Here is a 25,422-nt window from a genome sequence, read left to right as displayed (position 1 = left end):
TCTTATCCCATATATTATTATATAATATAATTTCTAAATTCTACTATCACTACACAAATCAGCCTTTTCCTATGACGGTGGCATCGCATCTCTAGCACACAATTGGTCTTTCCTCTGTATCTCTCCTCCAGCACACACTCACATTGGTCTTTCCCGTGTATCCCTCCTCCAGCACACACTCACATTGGTCTTTTCCCTGAATCCCTCCTCCAGCACACACTCATATTGGTCTTTTCCCTGTATCCCTCCTCCAGCACACACTCACATTGGTTTTTCCCCTGAATCCCTCCTCCAGCACACACTCACATTGGTCTTTTCCCTGTATCTCTCCTCCAGCACACACTCACATTGGTCTTTCCCCTGTATCTCTCCTCAAGCACACACTCACATTGGTCTTTTCCCGTGTATCCCTCCTCCAGCACACACTCACATTGGTCTTTCCCGTGTATCCCTCCTCCAGCACACACTCACATTGGTCTTTTCCCTGAATCCCTCCTCCAGCACACACTCATATTGGTCTTTTCCCTGTATCCCTCCTCCAGCACACACTCACATTGGTCTTTTCCCTGTATCTCTCCTCCAGCACACACTCACATTGGTCTTTCCCCTGTATCTCTCCTCCAGCACACACTCACATTGGTCTTTCCCCTGTATCTCTCCTCAAGCACACACTCACATTGGTCTTTTCCCGTGTATCCCTCCTCCAGCACACACTCACATTGGTCTTTCCCCTGTATCTCTCCTCAAGCACACACTCACATTGGTCTTTACCCTGTATCTCTCCTCCAGCACACACTCACATTGGTCTTTTCCCTGTATCCCTCCTCCAGCACACACTCAGATTGGTCTTTCCCCTGTATCCCCCCTCCAGCACACACTCAGATTGGTCTTTCCCCTGTATCCCTCCTCCAGCACACACTCACATTGGTCTTTCCCCTGTATCTCTCCTCCAGCACACACTCACATTGGTCTTTCCCCTGTATCTCTCCTCCAGCACACACTCACGTTGGTCTTTCCCGTGTATCCCTCCTGCAGCACACACTCCCATTGGTCTTTCCCCTGTATACCTCCTCCAGCACACACTCACACCGGTCTTTCCCCTGTATCCCTCCTCCAGCACACACTCAGATTGGTCTTTCCCTGTATCCCTCCTCCAGCACACGCTCACATTGGTCTTTCCCTGTATCCCTCCTCCAGTGCACACTCCCATTGGTCTTTCCCCTGTATCCCTCCTCCAGCGCACACTCACATTGGTCTTTTCCCTGTATCCCTCCTCCAGCACACACTCACATTGGTCTTTTCCCTGTATCCCTCCTCCAGCACACACTCACATTGGTCTTTTCCCTGTATCCCTCCTCCAGCACACACTCACATTGGTCTTTTCCCTGTATCCCTCCTCCAGCACACACTCACATTGGTTTTTCCCCTGAATCCCTCCTCCAGCACACACTCACATTGGTCTTTTCCCTGTATCCCTCCTCCAGCACACACTCACATTGGTCTTTTCCCTGAATCCCTCCTCCAGCACACACTCACATTGGTCTTTTCCCTGTATCCCTCCTCTAGCACACACTCACATTGGGCTTTCCCCTGTGTGGGGAATTCCCTTTTGTAGGTGCAATTTCTGCCCTGTTGCTAGGACAGTAAGTGAAGAGAAATCTTCCCAGCGGGAAACAAAGAGCAAAATAAGGCTGACAGGGGTTTTAACACTCTCTACCTATCCAAATCTAAAAACAAAGTTTTGGCTATACATACACAACCATTAGAACAGGCCGTGTCTGCAAGTGTCTGAAATTCTAAGCATAACTTTTTCTATATACCTAGAGAGCACCAATCCTGGCCATTCACAAAACTCAGTGCTAGATTTGAGCTCCAAGTTGGAGCTCTATAATTTCTTCTTGTCATACCAGTGCCACCACATAATGCAGATATTTTAGTGGCCAACAGAGAATTGCTTGCATTGTTGCAGGAAGAACAGCCACAGCTGTGATTTAAAACTCAAGTTGAGAATTATATGCTTTGCTAATTGCAGTGTCTGCTTGAACATGCTTGTATTATCTGCAAGCCTATATTTTATAAACCCCTTTTTGCACTCAGGGCTACTTAGGCAAAAATGTGGACATGGAGCAATCATAAAATCAGTGAGCCTATCATTTTAAATCCATTAGGCGTTAAGGGGCATAGAGATAAAGATGTGAAAAGGAGCCAAAACTCCATTATTTTGTTATGTTGCAGCCTGATACTACAGTTGTTTTCTCCTTAATTTACACTCAGTACCCCATAATGACAAAGTGAAAACAGAATTTTAGAAATGTTTCCAAATGTGTGAAAAAGGAAAAACTTAAATATCACATTGCATAAGTATTCAGACCATTTGCAACAACACTCAATTTAGTTCAGGTGCCTCCCATTTATACACACAAGGGATTCTTATTGTATAACAAATAATATATCTCAACCACATATAAAGTATTACAATATCATTTTAATCTCATATGAAAAACAAACCATATTGAACTAACATTTAAAATACTAAAAACTGGCTTTCCCTTCAATAGCTTAGCAAGGTGATAGCGTGTTATACGATTACCCAACACGGGTGATGTAGATCCAGGGATAGTGGGTTAACGGCCGGTGTGTCTGTTGTATCTTTTTATAGTGTCCATCCATGTGATAGATGCCTCTGTAGCGCTCCAGCTTTGGCTATGATCCTTTGATATATTGTATCCATGCAGTGATTCGTGTCAAAATGTTATTAATCTCATTTGTATCTTGGGAACAATAATATAGACGACTTTGATGTCCACTTGAAAAGAAAGCATACCAGGATAGGAGCAATCTAAAAACACGGCTACAAGGATTAGAAGGTGACCCCCTGGTCAAAATGTAATACTTTATATGTGGTTGAGCTACATTATTTGTTATACAATAAGCTCTGTGGTGGGATCTCCCTTGTTTTTGAGGGATTAAGGATTCGATATGCCTCCCATTTATCTTGATCGTTGCTGAGATGTTTCTACACCTTGATTGGAGTCCACCAGTGGTAAATTAAATTGATTGGACATGATTTGGAGAGGCACACACGGGGGAGAAGAGCCTTAGAAAGAGAGGTGACCAATAACCCAAAGGTCACTCTGACTGAGCTCCAGAGATCCTGTGTGGAGATGGGACAAAGTTCCAGAAGGACAACCATCACTGCAGCTCTCCACCGATCTTTCCTGTATGGCGGAGTGGCTAGACAGAAGCCTCTCCGCAGTGCAAAACACATGAAAGCCTGCTCAGTTTGCAAAAACCAGCTGAAGGACTCTCATACTGTGAGATACAGGATTCTCTGGTCTAATGAAACCAAGATTGAACTGTTTGATCTCAATTCTAAACGTTATGTCTGGAGTAGGGCTGCAACAACTAATCGATTTTGAAAATAATCGTTAGCTGCAGCTCTAGTCTGGAGGAAACCAGGCAACCAACATCACCAGCCCAATTCCATCCCAACAGTGAAGCATGGTGGTGGTAGCATCATGTTGTGGGGGGTGTTTTTCAGAAGCAGGGACTGTGAGACGGGTCAGGGTTGAGGAAAAGCTGAATGGATCAAAGTACAGAGATATCCTCACTGAAAACTTGTTCCACAGCACTCAGGACCTCAGACTGGGCCGAAGGTTCACCTTCTAACATGACAACAATCCTAAGCACACAGCCAAGACACCACAGGAGTGGCTTGGGGACAACTCTGTGAATGTCCTAGAGTGGCCCAGCCAGGGCCCTGACTTGAACCCTATTGACCATCTCTGGAGAGACCTGAAAAGGGCTGTCCATCGATGGTCCCGTCCAACCTGACTGAGCTTGAGAGGATTTGCAAAGAAGAATGGCAGACAATCTCCCAATCCAGTTGTGCAAAGCTTGTCGCGTCATACCCAAAAAGACTGGAGCCTCTAATTGCTGCCAAAGGTGCTTCAACAAAGTACTGAGTAAAGGGTCTGAATACTTAAGTGAATGTGATATTTCAGTGTTTTCTTTTTAATAAATTCACTGAAATTCTGTTTTCAATTTGTCATTACGGGGTACAGAGTGTAGATTGATGAGAAAAACAAGAATTTAAACAACTGTAGTATCAGGCTGCAACATAACAAAATTAAAAAAAGTGAAGGGGGTCTGAATACTTTCTGAATGCACTAATATATATATAGTTATCAACTACTGTAGAAACCAATCCATTTTCAGTAGGTAGATCACTGGAATATTCTTTCTGATTAGCTGCTATAGATTACTATATATTGCTCATAGCATCAGCTCATTGCAGTACCCTCCCTCCCAGTCTGCCTATTATGATACCAGACAATAGATATACTCCAGTGCACATTATACAGTAAATTGGTAGGTGCAATTCCACTATCTAATAAAATACTCAAGTGCCTTTTGGGGGTATGACTGAAAAATACTTTCAGTACCTATTGATCCTGCCAGTAGGTCTGTGATTTTTTTTCCACTTCTTGTAACAGGGTTTCCTCTAGTGAAATCACTGCCACATTGTCAACCGGTGGACAGGTTTTCCTTAGATGGCTATGTAGGATTAAATAGAATTTAAGCAAGCAATAAACAGAAATAATGCGCAACTCTAGCTGACAATTTTTAAACAGTTACAGCAAAAAACAAAACACACCAGGTATTGCTAAGTACCCCCAGCAGTGTTTTATGGCTTATTCCAACCCTTGTAGCTGTCACTTTTACCATACAACTTGGTCTGCATGTACATTTGGAGAAAATTATAAATAAAGGCATGTAAAAATGAAAAGGGGAACTGATACTGTGTAGTATTGTTACAGGTATTCTATGCAGTTACCAGAATACAATTCTTTTTTGCTATAGTGGTGCTTAAATGAGCCTCAGTAGATATTCAACTCACGTGTCTCATTAAAAAGTCTAAAAAAGTTATAGCTAAAGGCCAAATAAATCTAAATGATCATTGTATATAAAAACCTAACATTTATATGTATACATGTATATTTACATATACACATAGACATATTTATCTGGTATAACTGATATCTCGAGCCAATGTTAGCTTCTGGTAGTGCAGCAATAAGAACAAAGTGAAACCTCCTGAGATAAAATTATCACGGATCAAAAATAGAAGCTAAGTAAGATTGCCCTGAGTCACAGTCCAAGTGTTTGGCCAGAGGATCCATCTTGTGATGGTGGAGCCGAAGGGAGTGTAGTGTGACAGTCAAGCACTTAGAAGAAAGAAAAACATCAGAAGAATTCATAGGACATTTGTTCTCAAACGACTGCTACGCAGAGGTTACAAGGTACAAAACCTCAATACACATAAAAATTCAGTACATTCTACAATACAAGTTACACTATCATTCTTGCTACCATAATATTCATATAAACTTCATATTTTTTTTAGAATTATTGACAAAGTTACACTGATGAAGTAAGGTCACCATTTTCTTAACAATACTATATTTTAGAAATAATGTGTTATCGGGAATTTCTACAATCTTATTAAAGTTTTTATTTTTCTAACAGTACAAACTACTGTTCCAAAAAGGATAAATATAGATACTAAAATAATAGATAATTTCTATTTAAGTATCTGGATATTTCCAGTAGGAGAGATTCAATATTTGCTTGATAGAGATTAGTAAACAGTGCAATATTTTGCATTTATGCTGACCTTTGGTCATAGGTACATTGCAGTCGGTGATCTGAAACTTATTTGTTGGTATCAATGTTTATTGGCAGTTTATCATGGATATAAAGTGATGAGCCACAGATTAATTTTAGGGATGGGTAATATAATACGGAAAATGTATGAACAGAAGACCTTGTTTGGACAAATGTACTGACCATATTTACAAGATTATTATCTATAGATCAGGGGAAAAGGAATCTTTTAGGGACAGATGTACAATTCTCATAATTGAAGATAATTATAAAAAAAAGAAAGGGCAATCGCCCCACCTCTCCTATACCAGGCCACATGCCCTCGACACTGGGAGGGTGCTTTTCCAGGGTCACCTCTGGAAAAGCACCTTGTCCCCGTGCTGATTGGGACAAGGGCCTCTTCCCCACAAGCCCTGGGGCGTTGGTTGTGGGGGTGTGGGCAGGGGGCTTATGCACATCAGGGTACCCCTTTAATAAAGGAGCACCCAGATGCCATCTCCCACCTTTGTGAATGAGTAAGGGGTACTTGTACCCCTACCCATTCACTAAAGGGAAAATTAAAATTGTACATAAAAAGTCGAGACGTTTGAAAAAATTCTTTATTTGAAAAAAAAACCAAAAGACATGTTTGTGACAAGTCTTTTATTTAAAAAAAAAAAATGGATCCACTGACGTAATCCATGGTCAATCACGAGGTCCAGCATTGTCCATGACGATGACTCGACGAAATAAAAAATAGAACAATAAAAAATTAATAGAAATATTTTTATTTTTTTTAAACCTACCGACCGCCGTCCCATCCACTCGCACGAACACCCGTCGCATAATGGCATTTTGACAGATGCAGGCAAAACAGAAACAATTAGGCAGAACTAGCGGTGACAAGTAGCTCCGCCCAACTGTGTAGTTTTACATCATCTGACAGGTGAGCCATGAGTGGGCAAAGTCATCATGACTTTGCCCACTCATGGCTCTTACAGAGTACTGAGCCCTGATTGGGCAAAGTCTTGCACCTGACCTGTGGTCAGGTGAAAGCCTTTAGCCAATTAGGGCTTCACAAGGTGCATTGTCTTATTGGGCATTTAGCAGTCGAACAGACCACCGAACACCCGAACTAGGAGAAAGTAGATTAGTTTCTCATGTAGAAAACATGCCACATCCCAAATGGAGATTGGTTGTAGCAGGCCCCGAGCAGTGGATCACTGAGAAGTAAACCCTAGCAACAGGTCCCCCTCTGGCTAGTTCAATAGGGGTTTGCTAATAGTCCCTGGAGAGCTACTAGGTCATCACACTCCAGGAGTTTCACATTATCTGAGGAAGAAAACGGAAAGAAGATGCAGAAAGGGCTTATAAATAAAGAAAGAGCTCAACCAGAACACATGGTAGCTAACTGCAGGGAGAATTGTGCAGCGTATAAATGGGGAAGCTGTTCAACAAAGCGAACAAAAGTACAGGCAGAAAATGAGGATGGGACCAATTGAACAAGTGGATAGAGATAGTAGATGTACAGTAGTGTGTATATACTACTTCTGCTGACTTGCTTTAAAAAGGTGCATTTCAGAAGTTGTCATTCCGTACTTAGTGAGTCACTGACCCAAAACTGGTATACAGTCTCGGGGGGCCCAACTTCACTGTCTGCATACCATTTCCTAGTAAGTTACTTGCAGCAAAGCAAAGGGAAGGATGATAGGGTTCAAACTTTAAAACATTTTAAAAACAAGTAGACAATGGCAGATCCCATATTTATATTCTGTGACATTCCCTGTTTGTAAAACCATTTATTCCCCTTATAATACTCCCTTAGGATGGCTGATGTCAAGTGTCACTATGAGCCCTTGCCTGTCCATGACCTGCAGCGACTTCTCTGGAGTCACAGATCATCCACAGGACATGTCAACCAAGTATGGCCAAAACTGTACCTGGGAGATGCGTAAGGAGACTGAGCATTCATCTTGATCCTTTTGCATCCTTTCTGTATATTGTCCCTGTAACAGTGTAAAGTGTGATGTCAAGTTTGTGCTTTCAAACCAATGTTTTGTACGTCTCTAGTAATGATTGAACCGAGGTGTCATCTGCTGTTAATTTATTAAAATCTATTGGTGCTTTGCTATTACCAATGCATGCTGTATGATCAGAAAAAGGGCATTATGACAATTTCAATAGTTTTAGCATAAGGTAAAGACAATCAAATTTAAAGAGTGTATTTATAATTGTACTGTAAAGACCCTGGGAACTGGGAAGTTGGACTATGATGGGGCAGGTGGTGTTGTGACCCTTGTTTGAGCCTATGGGGTTGATTTACTAACCTTATAAACACACCACGAACATGTATACACCTCTGTAGTGTGTTCCCTCCCAGCATGATCTATGGTGGAATCTAAACACCTTTGTAGTGTGTACACACCCAGCAGGTGTGTTGTGCAAAGCCCTGCATGAATTGCAAGGTGATGTTGTGTAAATTAGCTCTATGTTGTGTTGCTTGCGTTGATGAATGCAGGAATGTAAATGCATGAGCTAACCATTTTTGTCTAAACTGTGAAGCAGCATTATATATGCATCATGTGCATGATTTTTCCATATATGGCATTAGTGGAAATATGCTTTTAGAGACTTTTTGGTTGATAAATACGTTTTGCTGTGTGAAAATCACACGCACCTGGTGCGTGCGTGTGTTCAGGTTAGTAAATCACCCCCATTGTATTCCAATGGAATTTTGGGCTCTAGTTCACACCAGAGTGTTCAGTACCAGAGCATGTGGAAAAACTGCAGCAAGCCCTATTTTTTCTGCTCTGGAACTCCCCAAAACACATGCAAACGCATCAAAAAAGCATGCAAACACCCTGGAACTGCATATGCAGAAACTCATCCAGATCTGGTCCGGATTTAGTGTGAACAAGCCCTAATGGAAAAAGCTTTCAACCTTCAGACTGCAAAGACCTCCGGTAGGGCCAAGCTACACATGGGCTTGTACATACAGGTTCAGAGAAAGATCGGCCTTGTGGTACAGAGTAGGTTGTAGTTTCTGGATCACCTGCTGATCTAAGTCAAAAGGTGTATAGCTAAAATATGAATAGATGGCTAACATTGTTAGAATCCCGTTATTTAACAATATACCTATACTTTAAAAAATGGCATGTTTTCCCATTTGTATGTGTTGCTCTGTGTGCAGTATAGAAGTTGTGAGAAGTTGCTTTTCCTCAGATAAAGAATTATTCATAAGTAATTCTAATGAGCTCGCTTCACAAATTCCCTCATCCTCCTGCTTGCCGTGCCGGTTTCCAAAATTCCCAGCACTTAATCAAGCATGTATTCTCTTTTTGGTATTTTTGCACATAAATATATTAGTTATATTTAGAAAACATGCAGCCCTATTTATTCCTGAAGGTTTATAAGATTTAATACAGAATCTATCCCTTTAACTGCAAAGTACTTTATGTTCTGCAAACGGTTCTCTGTGTACCATAAACCTTAATGGGGTGTTTATTTTTATTTCAATCAGAAAATCATCTCATGTCTATGAAATACTAGAATACACTGCCAGCTGTCAGCTATTGGGGAATAATATTGCAACTACTGACATAAGGGCCTCAGTACAAAATTTGCTTGCAAGGCATTGTGCCACCTTGCTTCTTCATGAGTACCCAGCACTTTTGTCATTAGACCTGATTTGATATCCCATGACAAAGCACAGGGGATGCCTGGAGAAGTGTCCCAATGCCTGACCATTGTTTTTCCTGCATAGTTCTGCAATTCAGCACATTCATGCCACAGATGGGCAGTAAAGGGGGCATGTGAATGAACCTCACCCCTATCTTCTAAGGAGCAGGTCATTTATATCTAAAGTAAAACATCTGCAGAGCTTTCAACAGTTTTCTTTAATGTGACATTCAGTACCAGGCTTATTAAACAAAGATCTTTTAAAAGTGCTAATTGTCGCTTGTTTTACCTGCCAAACGATTTGTATTTCTGTCCATTCAGTTAGGAGGTATACACAGCTCCGCCACGCAACACAGCCTTTTTTGGCATGGAAAATACTTAAAGGGTTATAGCCGTACATCGGCTTGCTTCAGCTGTCTTTGGTTCAACCGAACATGCTCAGCATGTTCCGCTGAGCGGAAGTGCAGAAGGAGTTCGAGCCAACATCTGGATCAGCTGAGCCGAAGCTCCGGCTGCTCACTCACTGCCGTTCGCCCCTATTAACATAGTGAGCTACGGCTGATCCTTCGGCTAACTTTGTGAATAACCCTCTTAATTTTTCCTCCTTGCTGCATTTGCAAGTGCACCTGTGCCCAGACTATGAGCATTAAACTATTTTCATATTCTTAACAAGAAGCAAAAGAGATATAAAACAAGCCCTTACATACATCTTTAGCTGCTTTCTTGTAATGTCAAGTAATTAATTCCCAAAGATCAAGTTGGGTTTTAGTTAGTTTTTTAACAAATTAGACATATCTGCTGTATGTTCACATTATAAGGTTGGATTTCATAGGAAAAGCTGAGCTTTCTATGCTTCTATTTCTGAATTCATTTTTATTTTTATTTTGCCACAATGGCTTTGGCAATAGTGATAAATGGTGTCTTGTTTTAATGTGCATTTACTGCTTGTTCAAAATATGTAAATACTTTAGTATACATAGTCTGGGCACAGGCTCACTTTAAGAAATACTTACAGGCCTTGTCTCTTCCCCAGCCTGTGGCTAGACAGTTAAAGGAGAAGCAGAAAACCGATCAGCTTATCTCTCAGTGTCACTCTGCTCCTTCCTCCTAACCAGTGGCGTAACAATCACCATAGCGACCCAGGCAGCCGCCATGGGGCCCGTGTAAGCGATCTTGGAGGAGAAGGAGGCGGACAGAGGATCGGAGCAGACAGGTAAGAGGGCTTGTTCGTGAGATAAAAGCTGGGCGGGCCGGTGTGCGCAAGCGCACACTGCCCGTTTGGCATTGCGGTCATCGGAAGCCCGCCCCTCAGCAATCTGCCTGTCCAAGATAGGCAGATTGTACGTTTTTTTTAATTACCTTACAACCATCACAAGACAAAAGTCTTGCGATGGTTGTAAGGTGTGTGCCCAGCCTTAGTAACCAATTCTTTTTAATTTAGCCAATAAATTAAAAGTGAAACCTAACTGGGCAGATTTAATGAACAAGCCCTAAAATGATTGGTTATCAGTGATCACGAATATGTGATTGTGATGTTATTGTATTTGGAAAGGTTTCAGAGAGTTAATTGATTAACTTAGGTCAGGTTGTTTACTTCCTCTGATATACAGTATATAGCTGCATTCTGTAGCTTCATTTTTCTTTTCTCTAAGTCATTGTGGCTGCAACTTAGAAGAACTGGTTGTAGCTTTGTTTTCAGTATGTCTAACTATGTAACTATGTACATGGAGATGACTCCGAGTCTCAGCATGTTCTGTGCTTGCTGCTTTCTAAATACAAAGCTATGACTAACCATCCACCTATCAGTGACCACATGTACCCAAATCAAAAAATCAAGGTGCCCTTCCTCAAGAAAGCTTCCGTGATTCTTACCATTAGAGTTTGGTTTTATCATGTACCAAATGCTCTGCAAGTGCTCAGGAAATATTATCCAGAAGACAGTCTACCCCAGTGTCCAGTAGAATATAAAGGAAGGGCTGGCAAGCGGGGAAAGGGTGTAAATATCCTTAACAACTGAAGACTGGCAATGACAGGGTTAGGCAGCCAGGTTAATGCAGCACATTCTTAAGCACCTATTTATAAAATCTTGAAATAAGTTTTTTTGTGAAACATATCTATTCCTATACTTGCACTGATTTGTATATCTTTTCTGGCCAATTTCGGTATTTATTTTCATCATATTGAATCAGATAAAAAAGATTACAATAATTTTAAAGGCTCTATGTCTATTTGCTAAACATTTTCTAGTATTTAAACCTCTCTAAAAGGGGAGAAGCCACAAAAAGGACTTTCCTCAAGGTGGACTAATTTTTGCCAAGCTGCCTACTTTTCCACATTACAAAGATCAACATCAGCCCTTTGTAAGCTTGGGGAAACAAATGAAAATGTTCCATTAAATTGGTTAAAGTGTCCACTTTAAAGGGTAATCATGTCTGTCAAGTTTTCTACTGCTATGTTCCCATCCATGAGATTGCCCTGTTCATCCTTTCCCCAAATACACAACAGAAAGTAAGCAGAAATGTCCCCACAATGTTGAAGAATCCCACATTTCACAGGTGTCACCAAAAGAAGGGACTTAGGAAGATAACCCCTCTACTCCTGTTCCCATGACAACTACAAACATTTTAAATCCAATAACTTTAAAAAGAAGGTAAAACTCACTTACTTTGTTTCTCCATAAAATGGTCACCAGGACAAATACCGTGGCTGTATCACCCCTGTGGGGGCACAAGCAGCAATAGATACTGTAACTTGACAGGTCTAACCTTTCCCTGGACGATAGGAAATAACACTTCTGTTCTTGTGCTTGCTTTGTAAATATTGTGCTGCTTTAACATGAACCGTTTAACTATGATTTTCTCTGAGGCCACATGCAGTCAGCTTAATCTGATTCAACTAGTTATGCATACATTTCTTATACAGGTTTACTGCCAGAGATAAATCTGTTCTTCGTGAACTGGGGATCACCCACATAGTGAATGCTGCCTCTGGAAAATACCGCATCAACACTGGACCTGAGTTCTACAGAGACCTTAACATTGATTACTTTGGAGTAGAGGCAGATGATCATCCTTATTTTGACTTGAGTGTTCACTTCTTCCCAGTGGCACAGTTTATAAGGGCTGGACTGCAATCTCCTAATGGTAAATAAAAATAAAATGGCATAAGTAGGGTTGTCCTGTTAAGAAACTCCTTTCTTTTTCAGTTAATTCATGGATACAGTTATGTGAACTGCAGTGAAAGCTACATTAGGACATACAGTAAGTGGACCTTCATCACCTTTGTAAAACAAGAGTTAAAGCTTAGAAGAAGATGGAGAGCATAAAGGAAACCAATTGCACAGACTAAACCTTACATACTGTAGCTATCCATAATCTCACAACTGTAAGGCTTAAAGAGAATCTGTCTCTTTGCTCATTCTGGGCAAAGTGGCAAAGTCTCTTCATAGGTCACCTACCACCCACTGATACTTAACTTCCCTGTGCTCCCCTACATCATCATTGGTCTGTAGAAGCAGTAGTTTAATCCCTATGACAGTATTGAGGCCTGATGAATCCATCACTTCATCTGGAAGCACTAATGCAGACAAATTGAGTGGCACGGGAGTGCAGCAAGGGTGAGTATTAGTATATTGTGGGGGTGGGTTCCTGAACATAAGCACGTCTATAAACCGGCCCTTGAAGATAAAGCACTTATTTCATCTTGGCATAAAAACAGCTCACAAAACTGCTGATGCATTTCAGCCCGTACACTGGGCCGTAGTCATAGCTATTGTTGCTTGCTTTTATGAATCCAGTCCCCAGGAACGGATTGTCTACCGTGTAACATATGCCTCTTAGAAGGACTTACATCAGGGCGCCCGGGGCTTTAGATTCAGCCTCATATTCTATTGTTGTTTATATTGTCAAGTTCACCTCTTTGCAATATAACAGCACATACAGAATCATTATATCCAAACAGATGAGCCATGGTAACAAATGAACATCAATAAAGCTGCAGCTCCATTGCTCTTTATTTATTATCATGGCTCATCTGTTTCCAGGTCCATTCCTGGAGCACTGTGGAGGTTGGGGTTACCAGTGAAACTACAAAGAGCTCTTAGGCAATTTGAAGATACAATATATTTAAAAGAAACCAATGCTAAGAGAAACATTGGGGTCACCATTTCTGGCCTACATCTTAAAGTACTAGCTTCCTGACTATTTTTGGCCTTGAACGAGCACACAACAGCCAAAACCAGAGTGTATTCAGAATCCATGATCTGAATAATTGTGTTAAAAGTTAGTAATGACATATACTGATGAGGACAGCTTCCTATTAATAAATTACCACACTCGGTTCTCTTTTTCCATTGTCTTTTCAGGCAAGGTGTTGGTGCATTGCGTAATGGGGATCAGCAGAGCAGCCTCCCTTGCTCTTGCATTTTTAATGATATCTGAAGGGTTGAGTTTAGTTGATGCCATACATACAGTGAGCGAGCACCGAGGCATCGGCCCCAACCCGGGCTTTCTTGAACAACTGCGTCAATTGGATATAACACTGGAGATCAAGAGAAGAAGCCGGAGAGAATAGTTTAATGTATCACTTCAGATTTACTACTTTTACTACTATTGTCTATTATTTAAAAATCATTTTAGTTTAGCCTTTATTTCCAACACCAATTTTTAGCAGAAGATTTAGCATAACATCCTTTTTATATGAACTGGTAACCTTTTTCAAAATCAGAGGTCCTGCAGGGGGGTGAGGCCAGTGCAGAGTTTATCAATCTTTGTAGCAAACCAGCAACATGTCTCTTTCTTTGACTATAGATTTATCTGCCAAATAACAAAGGCACATTTTTTTTTCTATCAAAAGCTGTTGTGTGGCTCTCTGGAAAATGTATTTAGACAACAACAAAAAATGTAGAAAAGATTGGGATGTTTGGGGATTTATTCGTATATCAAGTATGATTCCAAGTATGTTTTACTGAAAAGATGGATAGATACAGTTTAATTAAAAAGTACACACACACACACACAGTGGAAGTCATTTCACAGGGAAATGTAAGGATTGTAAATGTCATGGCTCTTTGCCTGGCTCTCTATGATTCATCTGTAAGATATACATGTGTGATTATATAGCATACTGTACATGTTAGTGTATTCATTTAAATTATATTTGTTGAAACCATCTTGTCATAATCCTGTAGAAAATATTTGAGCAAGGTTTGTGCTATCTATATTTCATGATCTAGAACATGCGGGACACAGTTATATTTATCGCTGGTTTCAGAATATTTATGATATGTCCACATGAACATTTCAGTGTAAATAAACAATTTAATTCAGCACCAGTGTAATAATGATCTGAACATTCAAGCCCAGCATAAAATGATTCAGTAACAGATATCAATGAACCCAGTGACAAATAATGTAACATAAATATTATCAGTAAAAAAAATATTATTAGTGTGTGCTTTCATCTATGACAGTGAGGTAGGATAGAATTCTATTTTCCTCAAGCTAGCATCAATAAAATAAAATTCTATCCTGCTTTATTGTTGCAAATGAAAGTACACAATGCTCCAGAGCATTCTCAGGTTAGTATCTGTGTATATTACAAAAGTAGCCATACACACAACCACACATACACTTAGTGGCCAGATTATTATGACCACCCCCATCAGTACTTCATTGGGCTACGAGAGGACTTCGTAGGGCCGCCTCGTGACTCCACGAGATGTTGAAAGGTGATGCAAGGAATCTGACACTGCACTGTTGCCCTTCTGTTGTCTTGTACCAGTCTTGCTACTCTCCGTTCTGCACTAACATTGGCTAGTCGCTGACGGCCACAATTCGCACGTTCAGACCCAGATTTTCGGCTGATAGTCCAGTCTTTAAACACTTTAACAACAGCTGCTCTTGAACATTTAACGAACTCTGCTGTTTAGCTGATACTCGCTCCATGGCTCGGAGCGCCAACAATCATCCCACGTTCAAAGGCTGTTAAATCGCATTGTTTACCCATATCTTCAGAAAAAAATCACTTCTACTGTCGTGGTAAACAACCTGCTTCCCTATTTATAATGGTCTGGCCCTCTAGCAAGTTCAGCGCAAAATTATAGCTAATTATAGCTAATATGCCTGCATGTCAGGTGGTCATAATGATCTGGCAACTCAGTGTATTATGACAGGGTGTTATCTGCCAACCCTTGAGCCCATAAACTGGCCAGAGTTGTGTAGTGCAGCATTCCTGGTCTATAAAAAAGGGTAAGATACCCATTGCATCAGTGATTTTCCAGAAGTCTAGTTAAGATTATTATAATAAATTATTCATATGCAAAATATGATTCCAAGTGAATTTTTGGCCCAAAAAGTTAAAAGAATGCGCATCGGTGCTCAGACTGTGGACATTAAAGTATTTACATAGTTTTAACAAGCAGTAAAAGAGTTTTACGACAAGCCATTCCAGACCTCTCTAGCTGCTTTTACTGTGAAGTTATTCTGTCTTAAAGTGGCCATACACTGTACAACCATCGCAAGACCTTAGTCTTGCGATGGTTGTAAAGTAATAAAAAAAACGTACGATCTGCCCATCTTGGACAGGCAGATCTTACTTGCGATTTTCGCAAGCCCGCCCCGCTGGGGGGCGGGCTTCCGATGACCGCAATGCTGAACGGGCAGTGTGCGCGTGCGCACACCGGCCCGTTCGGCATTTGTCCCCCGAGCATGCCACAAACCAGCCGAAAATCGTGACATTTTCGGCTGGTTTTCGAACATGCTCCTTAGACAAAAGACGTGCGACAGTACAGTAAAAACGGTTGCACGCCTTCCATACACTTTGCGATGATCGTACGATCGAGGGATTTCCCGCGATTATCGTGCGATAATCGCACAGTGTATGGGCACCTTTAAATATTCTCAGATTAGAACAAAGACTCTGCAGTCAGGTTTGCATTGGTTTCTCATAGCTTACAAGCAGCTGTTTACATTAGAAGCATGGCAGGCTGCCAAGCTCCTGCCCTCCATAGAAAATAAGGGGAGAAAAGTTGTGATTTTACTGCCCCTGTTGTGATCTTTGAAGATTAATTTCTCTACAAAGTCTATAACTACAGAGGTGAATGGCAGATTGATTTAAAGTGTTTTGTAATGCTCATCAAGAATACGTTAATACTTTACTGTGCACGGTCTGGGCACAGTTTCACTTTAAAGTTGATATAAACCCTAAATGAATTAAGCCTCGAGCCTACATGTTAACCAAACTGAAATTTATAAGAGACAGATTAACATTTCAGACCTCACACCTAGACCTATAAAATAGCTTCTACCCTGGCACCCCACCGTCTGGATTATATGGCATGTTCATAATTTATACTTTGATTGTAAGACATTTGCAAAGGTCCGAAAAACCAACTACATACCAGCAAATTCAATGTAATTAAAAGAAAATACACAGTGATACTAATTCATCAGCAACACGTGAAAATATGTGAAAGGGGGTCTTAGTCTGCTGAGATGCAGTAAAAGCTCAGCTCCTGTATATATATTGAGCGGCTGCATTCTGTGCTTGACTTTGGTCCAAACATTACCACCTGGAAAAAGCTTTGGTATGGATGTTCCAAAGCATTAGTTATAAAAAAGAAAATTGTAGGTTGGTACCACACAGGGGAGATTGTCATGGATGCCCACCATCAACTGCTTTAATGGCTGTTTAATTGTATATTTTGATCACAAATTATTTTTTTTGTTATTATACTACCTCAATACCCATAGTTCATTGCTTGCTCTTTTCCTGCTTTGGGACTGCAGGAACAGATTGTCTACCATGTACCATTTGCCTCTTGGAATGGACTTAAATTAGGGCACACAGGGCTTTAGGTTCACCCTCATATTCCATTGTTGTTTCTATAGTCAGGTCTTCTAATCTGAAATCTAACAGCACATACAGAATCATATCCAAATAGACAAGTCCTGGTAACAATTGAACAAAAATTAAGCTGCAGCTCCATTGTTGTTTATTTGTTATCATGGCTCATTTGTTTCTAGGTCCCACTCTTGGAGCATTGAGGATGTTGGAGTTACCAGTGTATCTACAAGAGACCTTAGGCAATTTGAAGACACATTATACTCAAAAGAAACCTATGCTAAGAGAAATATTGGGGCCACCATAGCTGGCCTATATCTTAAATGGGCTAGCTTCCTGGCCATCTCTAGCTTCCACACTTTGGGTTATTGACCCGGAACAAGCACACAGCAGCCAAAGCCAGAGTGTATTCATAATTCATGATTTGAATACTTGTGTTAGAAGCTAGTATTGACATCTATTTCTCAAGAGAGTTTCCCATTAATAAATAATCACTAAATAATCACTTTTATTTTCTATTTCACCAAATTTCATGTTCTCTTTTTCCATTGTCTTTTCAGGCAAGGTGTTGGTGCATTGCGTAATGGGGATCAGCAGAGCAGCCTCCCTTGCTCTTGCATTTTTAATGATATCTGAAGGGTTGAGTTTAGTTGATGCCATACGTACAGTGAGCGAGCACCGAGACATCTGCCCCAACCCAGGCTTTCTTGAGCAACTGCGTCAATTGGATAAAACACTGGAGGCTAAGAGAAGAAGCCGGAGAGAATAGTTTAATGTATCTCTTGTCAGGCAAATCAGATCTACTACTTCTTTTTAAAGGATTTTAGTCAGCTTTATTTGAAATACCAACCTCATTTTGATCTGAAGATTTTACATAACATTCTTTTAATATGGACTGCTGAACTTTTTCAAAATCAGAGGTCCCTCAGGAGGATGAGGTCAGTTCAGAGTTTGTTAATCTTTGTAGCAAACAAGCTACATGTCTGTTTCTGTGACTGAAGTCTTATCTGCCAAATAACAAAGGCACATTTTTTTCTTTCAAAAACTGTTGTTCTGCTCTCTGGAAATTTGATTTAGACAACAAAAAAGAATGTAGAAAAGATTGGGAATGTTTGGTGATTTCTTCATATATCAAGTATGAGTCCGAGTATGTTTTACTGAAAAGATGAATAGATGCGGTTTCATGAAAAAGTCTACACACACAGTGGAAGTCATTTCACAGGGAAATGACGATATTGTGCACGACATTAGTGTATTTAAAATGTATTTATTGATACCATCTTATAATAATCCTATGAAAATATTTGAAAAAAAGGTTTGTGCTATTTATATCTGATCATCTGGAGCCTGCAGAATATTTAAACGTTATTTATGATATGTCCACATGAACATTTCAGTGTAAACACTTTTTCTCAGCACCAGTGTAAAAATAATCTGAACATTCTAGCTAAGCACGATTTAGTAACAGATATCTGTAAACCTAGTGACAAATAATGCAACACAAAATATTATCAGTAAATAAATATTATTAGTGTGTGCTTTCATCTATGACAGTGTGATAGAATTCTATAGATAGAATTCTATTTTCCTCATGGTAGCATCAATAAAATAGAATTATTTGCTGCCTTATTGTTGCACTGTCATAATTTATATTTTGATTGTAAGATATTTGCAAAAGTCCAAAAATCAGCTACATGCCAGCGGATTCAATATAATTAAAAATACACAGTAATAAGTAAATTCATCTGTATCACGTGAAAATGTATTCAAGAGGGCCTTAGTGCTTAGATGACGTAAAGTCCTTAAGGTCCTGTATATGGAATGGTAACATTATCAGGATTATTCACAGAAGGGTGAAGAGTTTTGAGAAGGCAGGAGAAGTGAACAATCTAGGAGAACATAGCTGAACTGGAAAGGGAGCTGAATTGGAGAATTTTTCCAAATAGGCTATTTTGGCCTAGATTGTTAACTTCTCCTGCCTTCTCCAAACTCTTCACCCTTTTGTGAATAACCCTGTGTGTGTTTGGCATTGGTCCAAACATTACTACCTGGGATAAGCTCTTGTATGGATGTCCCATATAATATAAATAATATAATACAGGGAATTCTAGGTTCAAAGGTTTGTACTACACAGGAGAGATTGTCATTGATGCCCACCATCAAGAGCTTTATTGGCTGCTAGGCTTTGTTCCCCATTTGTTATAAATCGTATGGTTGTTTCCACTACTAGGTAAAAGTGGGGAAAAAAATTGGGCAGAAAATACTTACAATGTCTCCTCTACCACACCTCCTAACATCTTTTAGGTTTCATTCCACTTTAAGGAGCCCAAAAGACCACTTTACCAATTAATCGGTTTCTCACAGAGGCTTGAGAACAAAGTGTCTGGAATTAAGTGGAGTTAAAACACAGGAGTTGTGCTTCTATATGAGATACGTTGACTGCTAAGTGACTGTTTTTGAAACAAGTGTTTTTCTTCTGTTTCTTTTTTTGAAATTGGTAAGTATTTAAAACACTTCCGGTTGCCCTCCTGGAATCTTACATCAGAGATCTTGAGGAGCAAATTACAACACTGAGAAGACACACCTGAGAGGAGTCTTCTGCTCACTGAGCAGGGAGTTAATGGGGCTGATGTGGAGGGTGGAGGAGAAATTAATGGTGATCATGTAGGAAGTTTGGTTATTATAGTTAGGAGTGGCAGGGGCTCACAGAAAAGGAAAGCCAGTCCTGTGTCTGGGCACCCAAACAAATTTGCTAAGTCAAGTGAAGGTGGCAAACCCAGAGGTGGCAGCCCTGGATATCACTTCTACCCCTAACAGCGGGGAGGGCAGCCAATATAGTAGGAGTGGTGAGGCTAAAGGTGCCCATACACTGCACGATTATCGCACGATAATCGTATGCGATCGGTTTTTCGTACGATAATCGAGCAGTGTGAACGGAGACGTGCGACCGGTTCTACTGTACGGTCGCACGTCTTCTGTCGAACCAGCATGTTCGAAAACCAGCCGGGAATCGTATGATTCTCGGCTAGTTAGAACGGTGCTCGGAAGATAAATGCTGAACGGGCCGGTGTGCGCACGCGCACACTGCCCGTTCAGCATTGCGGTCATCGGAAGCCCGCCCCTCAGGGGGGCGGGCTTGCGATGATCGAGAGTGCGATCTGCCTGTCCAAGATAGGCATATCGTACGTTTTTTTAATCCCTTTACAACCATCGCAAGACTAAAGTCTTGTGATGTTGTAGAGTGTATGGCCACCTTTATGCAGGAAGATGACAGACAGGTGCTTGTAATAAGGGATTCTATAATCAGGAGGACTGATGGAATAATTTGTCACCTGGATTGCCTCAACCAAATGGTTAGCTATTTCCCTGCTGCCAGGGTTCTGCATGTGTTGGACCAGGTAGACACATTACCGGTGGGGAAGCTAGGCATGACCAGCTACTGACCATCAATATAAGGTGACATTTTCCCCCAATTACCTCCAATGCAGGGCATTCTACTGGTCACTGAACAGTAAAGCATTCTCTTATAAAAAGACATAACTCAACCCCAATACACATTTATCGTCACACATGTGACACTCTTGCTCATGTCTTGCACAGTAGCAGGGGCGGACTGACCATTCAGTCAGTCGGGCACGGTTGGAGCAGACAAAATCTGGAGCCGTTGCCTATGGCAACCAATCAGCTTCTCTCTTTAGTTTGTTCAGTTATGGTTTGAAAATGACAGAGGGAAGCTGATTGGTTGCCATGAACAGCTGCCCCAGATTTTGTCTGCTCCATTTTGCTATGTCTATGCAGGTGGGGCGTGTGGGAGGGACTTGTATATGGGCGGAGCACAAGGGGGCCCCATAATCTTGTATTGCCCGGGTGCCCCATGTGTTGTCAGTCCGCCCCTGCACAGTAGTTTGGTAATTTAGTGAGTTCAAGGACAGCAGCATATGTGTACAGTCTACAGAATCTTCTCCTTCCAGTGTGCCCTGGGTCTTGCACAATTCTAGCAATGCCCAAGCTCTGCTTATAATCTCACACATACTAAAGAGTCAAGACAGATATGTATACGTGTATCTGTTACATAACAATATCAGGGTGATGCTGTATACCAGGATATATTTAGCACACATATTTAGAAAGCAGCATATAGATTACACAATGGAAGGTGTAGGATTACTCTATAGCTGGTGACTAGTACACGTGATGTCCTTCAGACTATATTTAATAAAGCCAACAAGTGGAGATCAGGAAGGTTGTTTTTAAATAAGAACTTCATGTCATTTTCTACACAAGGGGATATGTCTTTAAATTCTTTATTAGTCCTTACACAGTTGACAATTGTATCTACTTTTGTATCACTTACTAGGCTAGGTTCACACCTGGGCGACACCTGACCGCACGGCAATTGTGCACAAAACTGTGCGGATTGCCACGCGGTTATGGAGTCGCCCCCCTCAGGCAATCGCTCTGTGGGTGCCATTATTTTCTAAGCCGCACGTCGTGTGTCGGGAAAAAGGTACATGAAATGAATGGGGCTGCGTGGCACCCGCTGTGTGCACTAGCACACGATCGCGCGTCCTGGGTGTCGTGCAGGTGTGAACCTAGCCTTATAGTGAGAATAAAAGATTGAAGCATCAAGCTATGACCATTGATGATGTGGCTGTCTCTGAATCTCATATGATTGATCAGGTTGGAGCACATATCAAACTGTGCAAATTATAATGATGGTGCCACTGGTAGAATGAAAGGGAAAGACACACATATTCTTAAAGGAGGCAAAGGGCTAAATACACAGATGAAATACATATGAGAGCCATTTTAAAAAGATTCGTATTTCTGTCCATCCAGTCCTGTGATTTTCACATCTCTCCCCCTCTGACTGAGCAGTGAAAGGAGAAGCAGCACACTGTGAAGCTCATCTCTGTCACTCTGCCCTCTCCCCTTATCAATATGCTCCTCCCACTGCAGCACACAGGATTGACTTCTTGTACTGATATTAGGTCAAATTTAGGTACTTACACTGCTTACATTTAAAAACATACATTTAAAGTGGACCTTTACCCCTATCTTTAAAATAGTAGGCAGATGCGGCTGCCGTGGATCGCACTTACCAAGGACCTCGCAGCCGCATCTGCGAGAAAATTTAAAGTGCCGGTGTCAGCAGAGTGTCTTGTGTACGGTTGCCCGCTGGCTGGACACCCGTACACAAGACGCCAAACCCGGACTGTCCGGTTGAAAACCGGACGGGTGGCAACCCTATATACGACTCTGTTTATGTCAGTGAGAGGTTAAAAAGGGCAGCTTTCCCTGGCTAGGAAGGAGTTAAGCCTTGCCCCAACAGGTACACCTCCTCTCTATTAATTAGCCTGCACCTGATAGTGACTGAGGGGGAGAAAGAGTTCAGAGAGAGACCCATGCTGGACTGGAGACAGACAGACAGACGGACGGACGGACGGACAGACAGGACAGACAGACACTGACTGACTGACGAGCGTCTGAATATCTGTAGAATAAGGTCTGGCTAAACACTGTATGTATTGGACTGTGGGTTTTGTTCATGTTCGTTTATACTGGAAGCTGGAATAGCCGCTCCAGTAGGACGTAGTGAGGGACACTACTGTTGGTTAGCCTCCTAAGGTGGAATAGGCCTTTTTATTTATGTTACTCTTGAGTTTCTGCTGGAATTTGTTTGTTTAAAAAGAGAAAGCGTACCCTGTTGATAAAAATAAACTTCATGTTGAATGCAATAAAGCCACGTTTATTGCCAATACTGATCACAGACCAGTGACTTTCTTACAGGACATATTAATGATTACAGAGCTCCATTAATGTGTGTATTTTATATCTTGACTTCTGCTAAAGCACTGTGTATCATTCACAATTTCTGTTTTCTTTTAATAAATACTTATGTTTACGCTCTTGCATCTCAGTTCTATTGATTTCCTGCCATCACTGATTGTGTACATTTGTGTAATAAAAGATGGCTGCGTGGCATTTCTCAGGGTGGGTTTCTTCATGATTTTCTGGGTTTCCAAGATGGCAACAACAGTCGACCAAGTCTGTATAATGTGTGTTGAAACAGCCACATGTTGTCCTCATCAGATGTCTGTGTGATGAGCTAACAAAGCAGGCAGACAACTGGGAGAAAGGGAAAGGGTGTTGTCACCCTATAACATGAAGTGCCTGACCAAGGAACCTCATAGCAGGATTACATTTGTATTATTTTAATTAAAGCTGCAGATTAGAAAATATTGAAAGTGACTTAACAGTTTGACTTTACATATAGCACAACTGCCAAGTGTCTGGGAGTTGGTTCTCTGTATTCTAGCACCCAACAGTAAGGTAACGCCAGTACTGTCAGAGTCATCTCCGCCCAACAGTAGTAATAGTCCAGGCTCCATATCATTGGGAGATGAAAGTCACGAGGACAGGAGCGTATGGTCATAAAGTAATTACGAAGCCCCAATGAAAGTCGTTAAATGGCACTGACACTGATCACTAATGTAGGGGGGTTGAATAGTACTACCACTGCATTGCTGCAAGGAGGCATTATTACTGACCACCAATGCAGGTGGGGAGGGGGTTTAACAGTAATGACACTGACCCAAATGCAGAGGAGGTTATTATTGTGGCCAGTGACACCAATACTGGGGGTTATTATTGTACCCATTGACACCAATACTGGGGGTTATTATTGTGCCCATTGACACCAATACTAGAGGTTACCATTGTAGTCACTGACACCAATACTGGGGGTTATTATTGTGCCCATTGACACCAATACTGGGGGTTATTACTGTGCCCATTGACACCAATACTCGGGGTTATTACTGTGCCCATTGACACCAATACTAGGGGTTATTATTGTGCCCATTGACACCAATACTGGGGGTCATTATTGTGCCTATTGACACCAATACTGGGGGTCATTATTGTGCCTATTGACATCAATACTGGGGGTCATTATTGTGCCCATTGACACCAATACTAGAAGTTACTATTGTACCACTGACGCCAATATTAGGGGTCATTGTTGTGGGAAATGATACTAACAATGGGACTTATTTTACTCCTACTTTCTGTTCAATGTACCCCAGACCCTATTTTGTCTAAGCAAAGGAGTCACTCTACAAGGTATACACCATGACATGAGACCCACTTTATAAATCATGCCCCCTTCTTGGCCACACCCACAAGTGCTAATTTTTGAACCCTTCAAGGTGTCCCTCCTAATTACTTTTAAAACATTGGCAACTATGCAAATATTTTGTGAGCCAGAAATAGCCAAAGGCAGTGTTATGTCACTTATCCAAAAAATAAAAACCCTCTAAATCAGTCAGATTATTCAGATGTCCATACTTCAAGGCATGGGACAATGATTCTGTACTGAACTGCAGGTAAGGGAATGAACAGCAGAGTGCAGGAACAGACACAGTAAGGTGCCCGTTGGTAATTTCTGGACCTGTCACACCACCAAATTTGCTGCTGGAGTCCTGACAAAATCCTGACTTTCTGAAAACAAGTAAATACAGAGCGATACCGTGTTTCCTGCCTCCATGTAATGGAGTTCAGGCCTGGTGAGTGTCCCAGAACTACAGACATCTCAACTGTGCCGGACGTTCCAGGAGTCTCCCGCAATAAGATAGCAGCTCCCGGACGCCAGCAAGAGAAACATTTTTTTACCGGAAAGGTTTACTCTGCTAGGTTGCTATTGGCTATTTCAGTTTGCAATAGCCAATAGCAGGCTGGCTATTGTACCTGCCCACTGCTGCTGTCAATCAGCAGAGGTGGACCTGAAGCTCTCCTTTAGGTCCTCCTCTGCTGATTGAACGCAGCAGTGGGCGGGTGCAATAGAAGATGACCTAAACACATCTACGGGGGCTCACTGAACAGGTCAACAGTGTACAGGTCAACGGCCAACAGTGAAGATATTTTCACATGGAGGATGTAAAGATTGGAACGGGTCCCAACTGTACTCCCCAGTTCAGCTCCAGTCCCCCCACCCACCCCCGCTGATTGATCAGCTGTAACCAGGGCATACCCTGTTCCGCAGCTAGATGTATCAAAGAGTCGGGAAATGCCCCGTCTACAGCTGATTGGGCTGGGAAGAGGGTGTGTCACTCACAATTTTGACCGGGCTTGGGTGAACTCAGTTCACACCAAGCCAATGCAAATCCCTAGTCATGATCACCAATGACACTGGAATTGGAAGGGTAAATCTAAAATTCTGAGTGGCCACCAGAACAGGAATAGAGGGGAAATCTT

At 41.4% G+C, this 25,422-nt stretch overlaps 1 protein-coding gene across 1 annotated transcript; it reads left to right on the top strand.

Annotated features, from left to right (window-relative positions):
* Positions 1 to 7,472: 7,472 nt before the first annotated feature.
* Positions 7,473 to 17,935, top strand: LOC108788397 (dual specificity protein phosphatase 13-like). Its single transcript, XM_018558157.1, has 3 exons — positions 7,473 to 7,597; positions 12,247 to 12,467; positions 17,727 to 17,935. The coding sequence occupies exons 1-3, from the start codon at positions 7,473 to 7,475 to the stop codon at positions 17,933 to 17,935; spliced, it is 555 nt and encodes a 184-aa protein (XP_018413659.1).
* Positions 17,936 to 25,422: the final 7,487 nt, after the last annotated feature.

Source organism: Nanorana parkeri, unplaced genomic scaffold, assembly GCF_000935625.1.
Source record: "Nanorana parkeri isolate BGI_ZX_2015 unplaced genomic scaffold, ASM93562v1 scaffold322, whole genome shotgun sequence".
NCBI lineage: Eukaryota > Metazoa > Chordata > Amphibia > Anura > Dicroglossidae > Nanorana > Nanorana parkeri.
The sequence above is the reverse complement of the archived record's forward strand: the minus strand, read 5'-3'. Positions and strand labels throughout refer to the sequence as shown.

Excerpts from the sequence above, each read along its gene's own strand:
- LOC108788397 (XM_018558157.1), top strand. The coding sequence starts at position 7,473 with ATGGCTGATGTCAAGTGTCACTATGAGCCCTTGCCTGTCCATGACCTG. Across the intron at positions 7,598-12,246 it reads AAACTGTACCTGGGAGATGC|GTTTACTGCCAGAGATAAAT; the intron begins GTAAGGAGACTG and ends TTTCTTATACAG. Across the intron at positions 12,468-17,726 it reads TGGACTGCAATCTCCTAATG|GCAAGGTGTTGGTGCATTGC; the intron begins GTAAATAAAAAT and ends TTGTCTTTTCAG.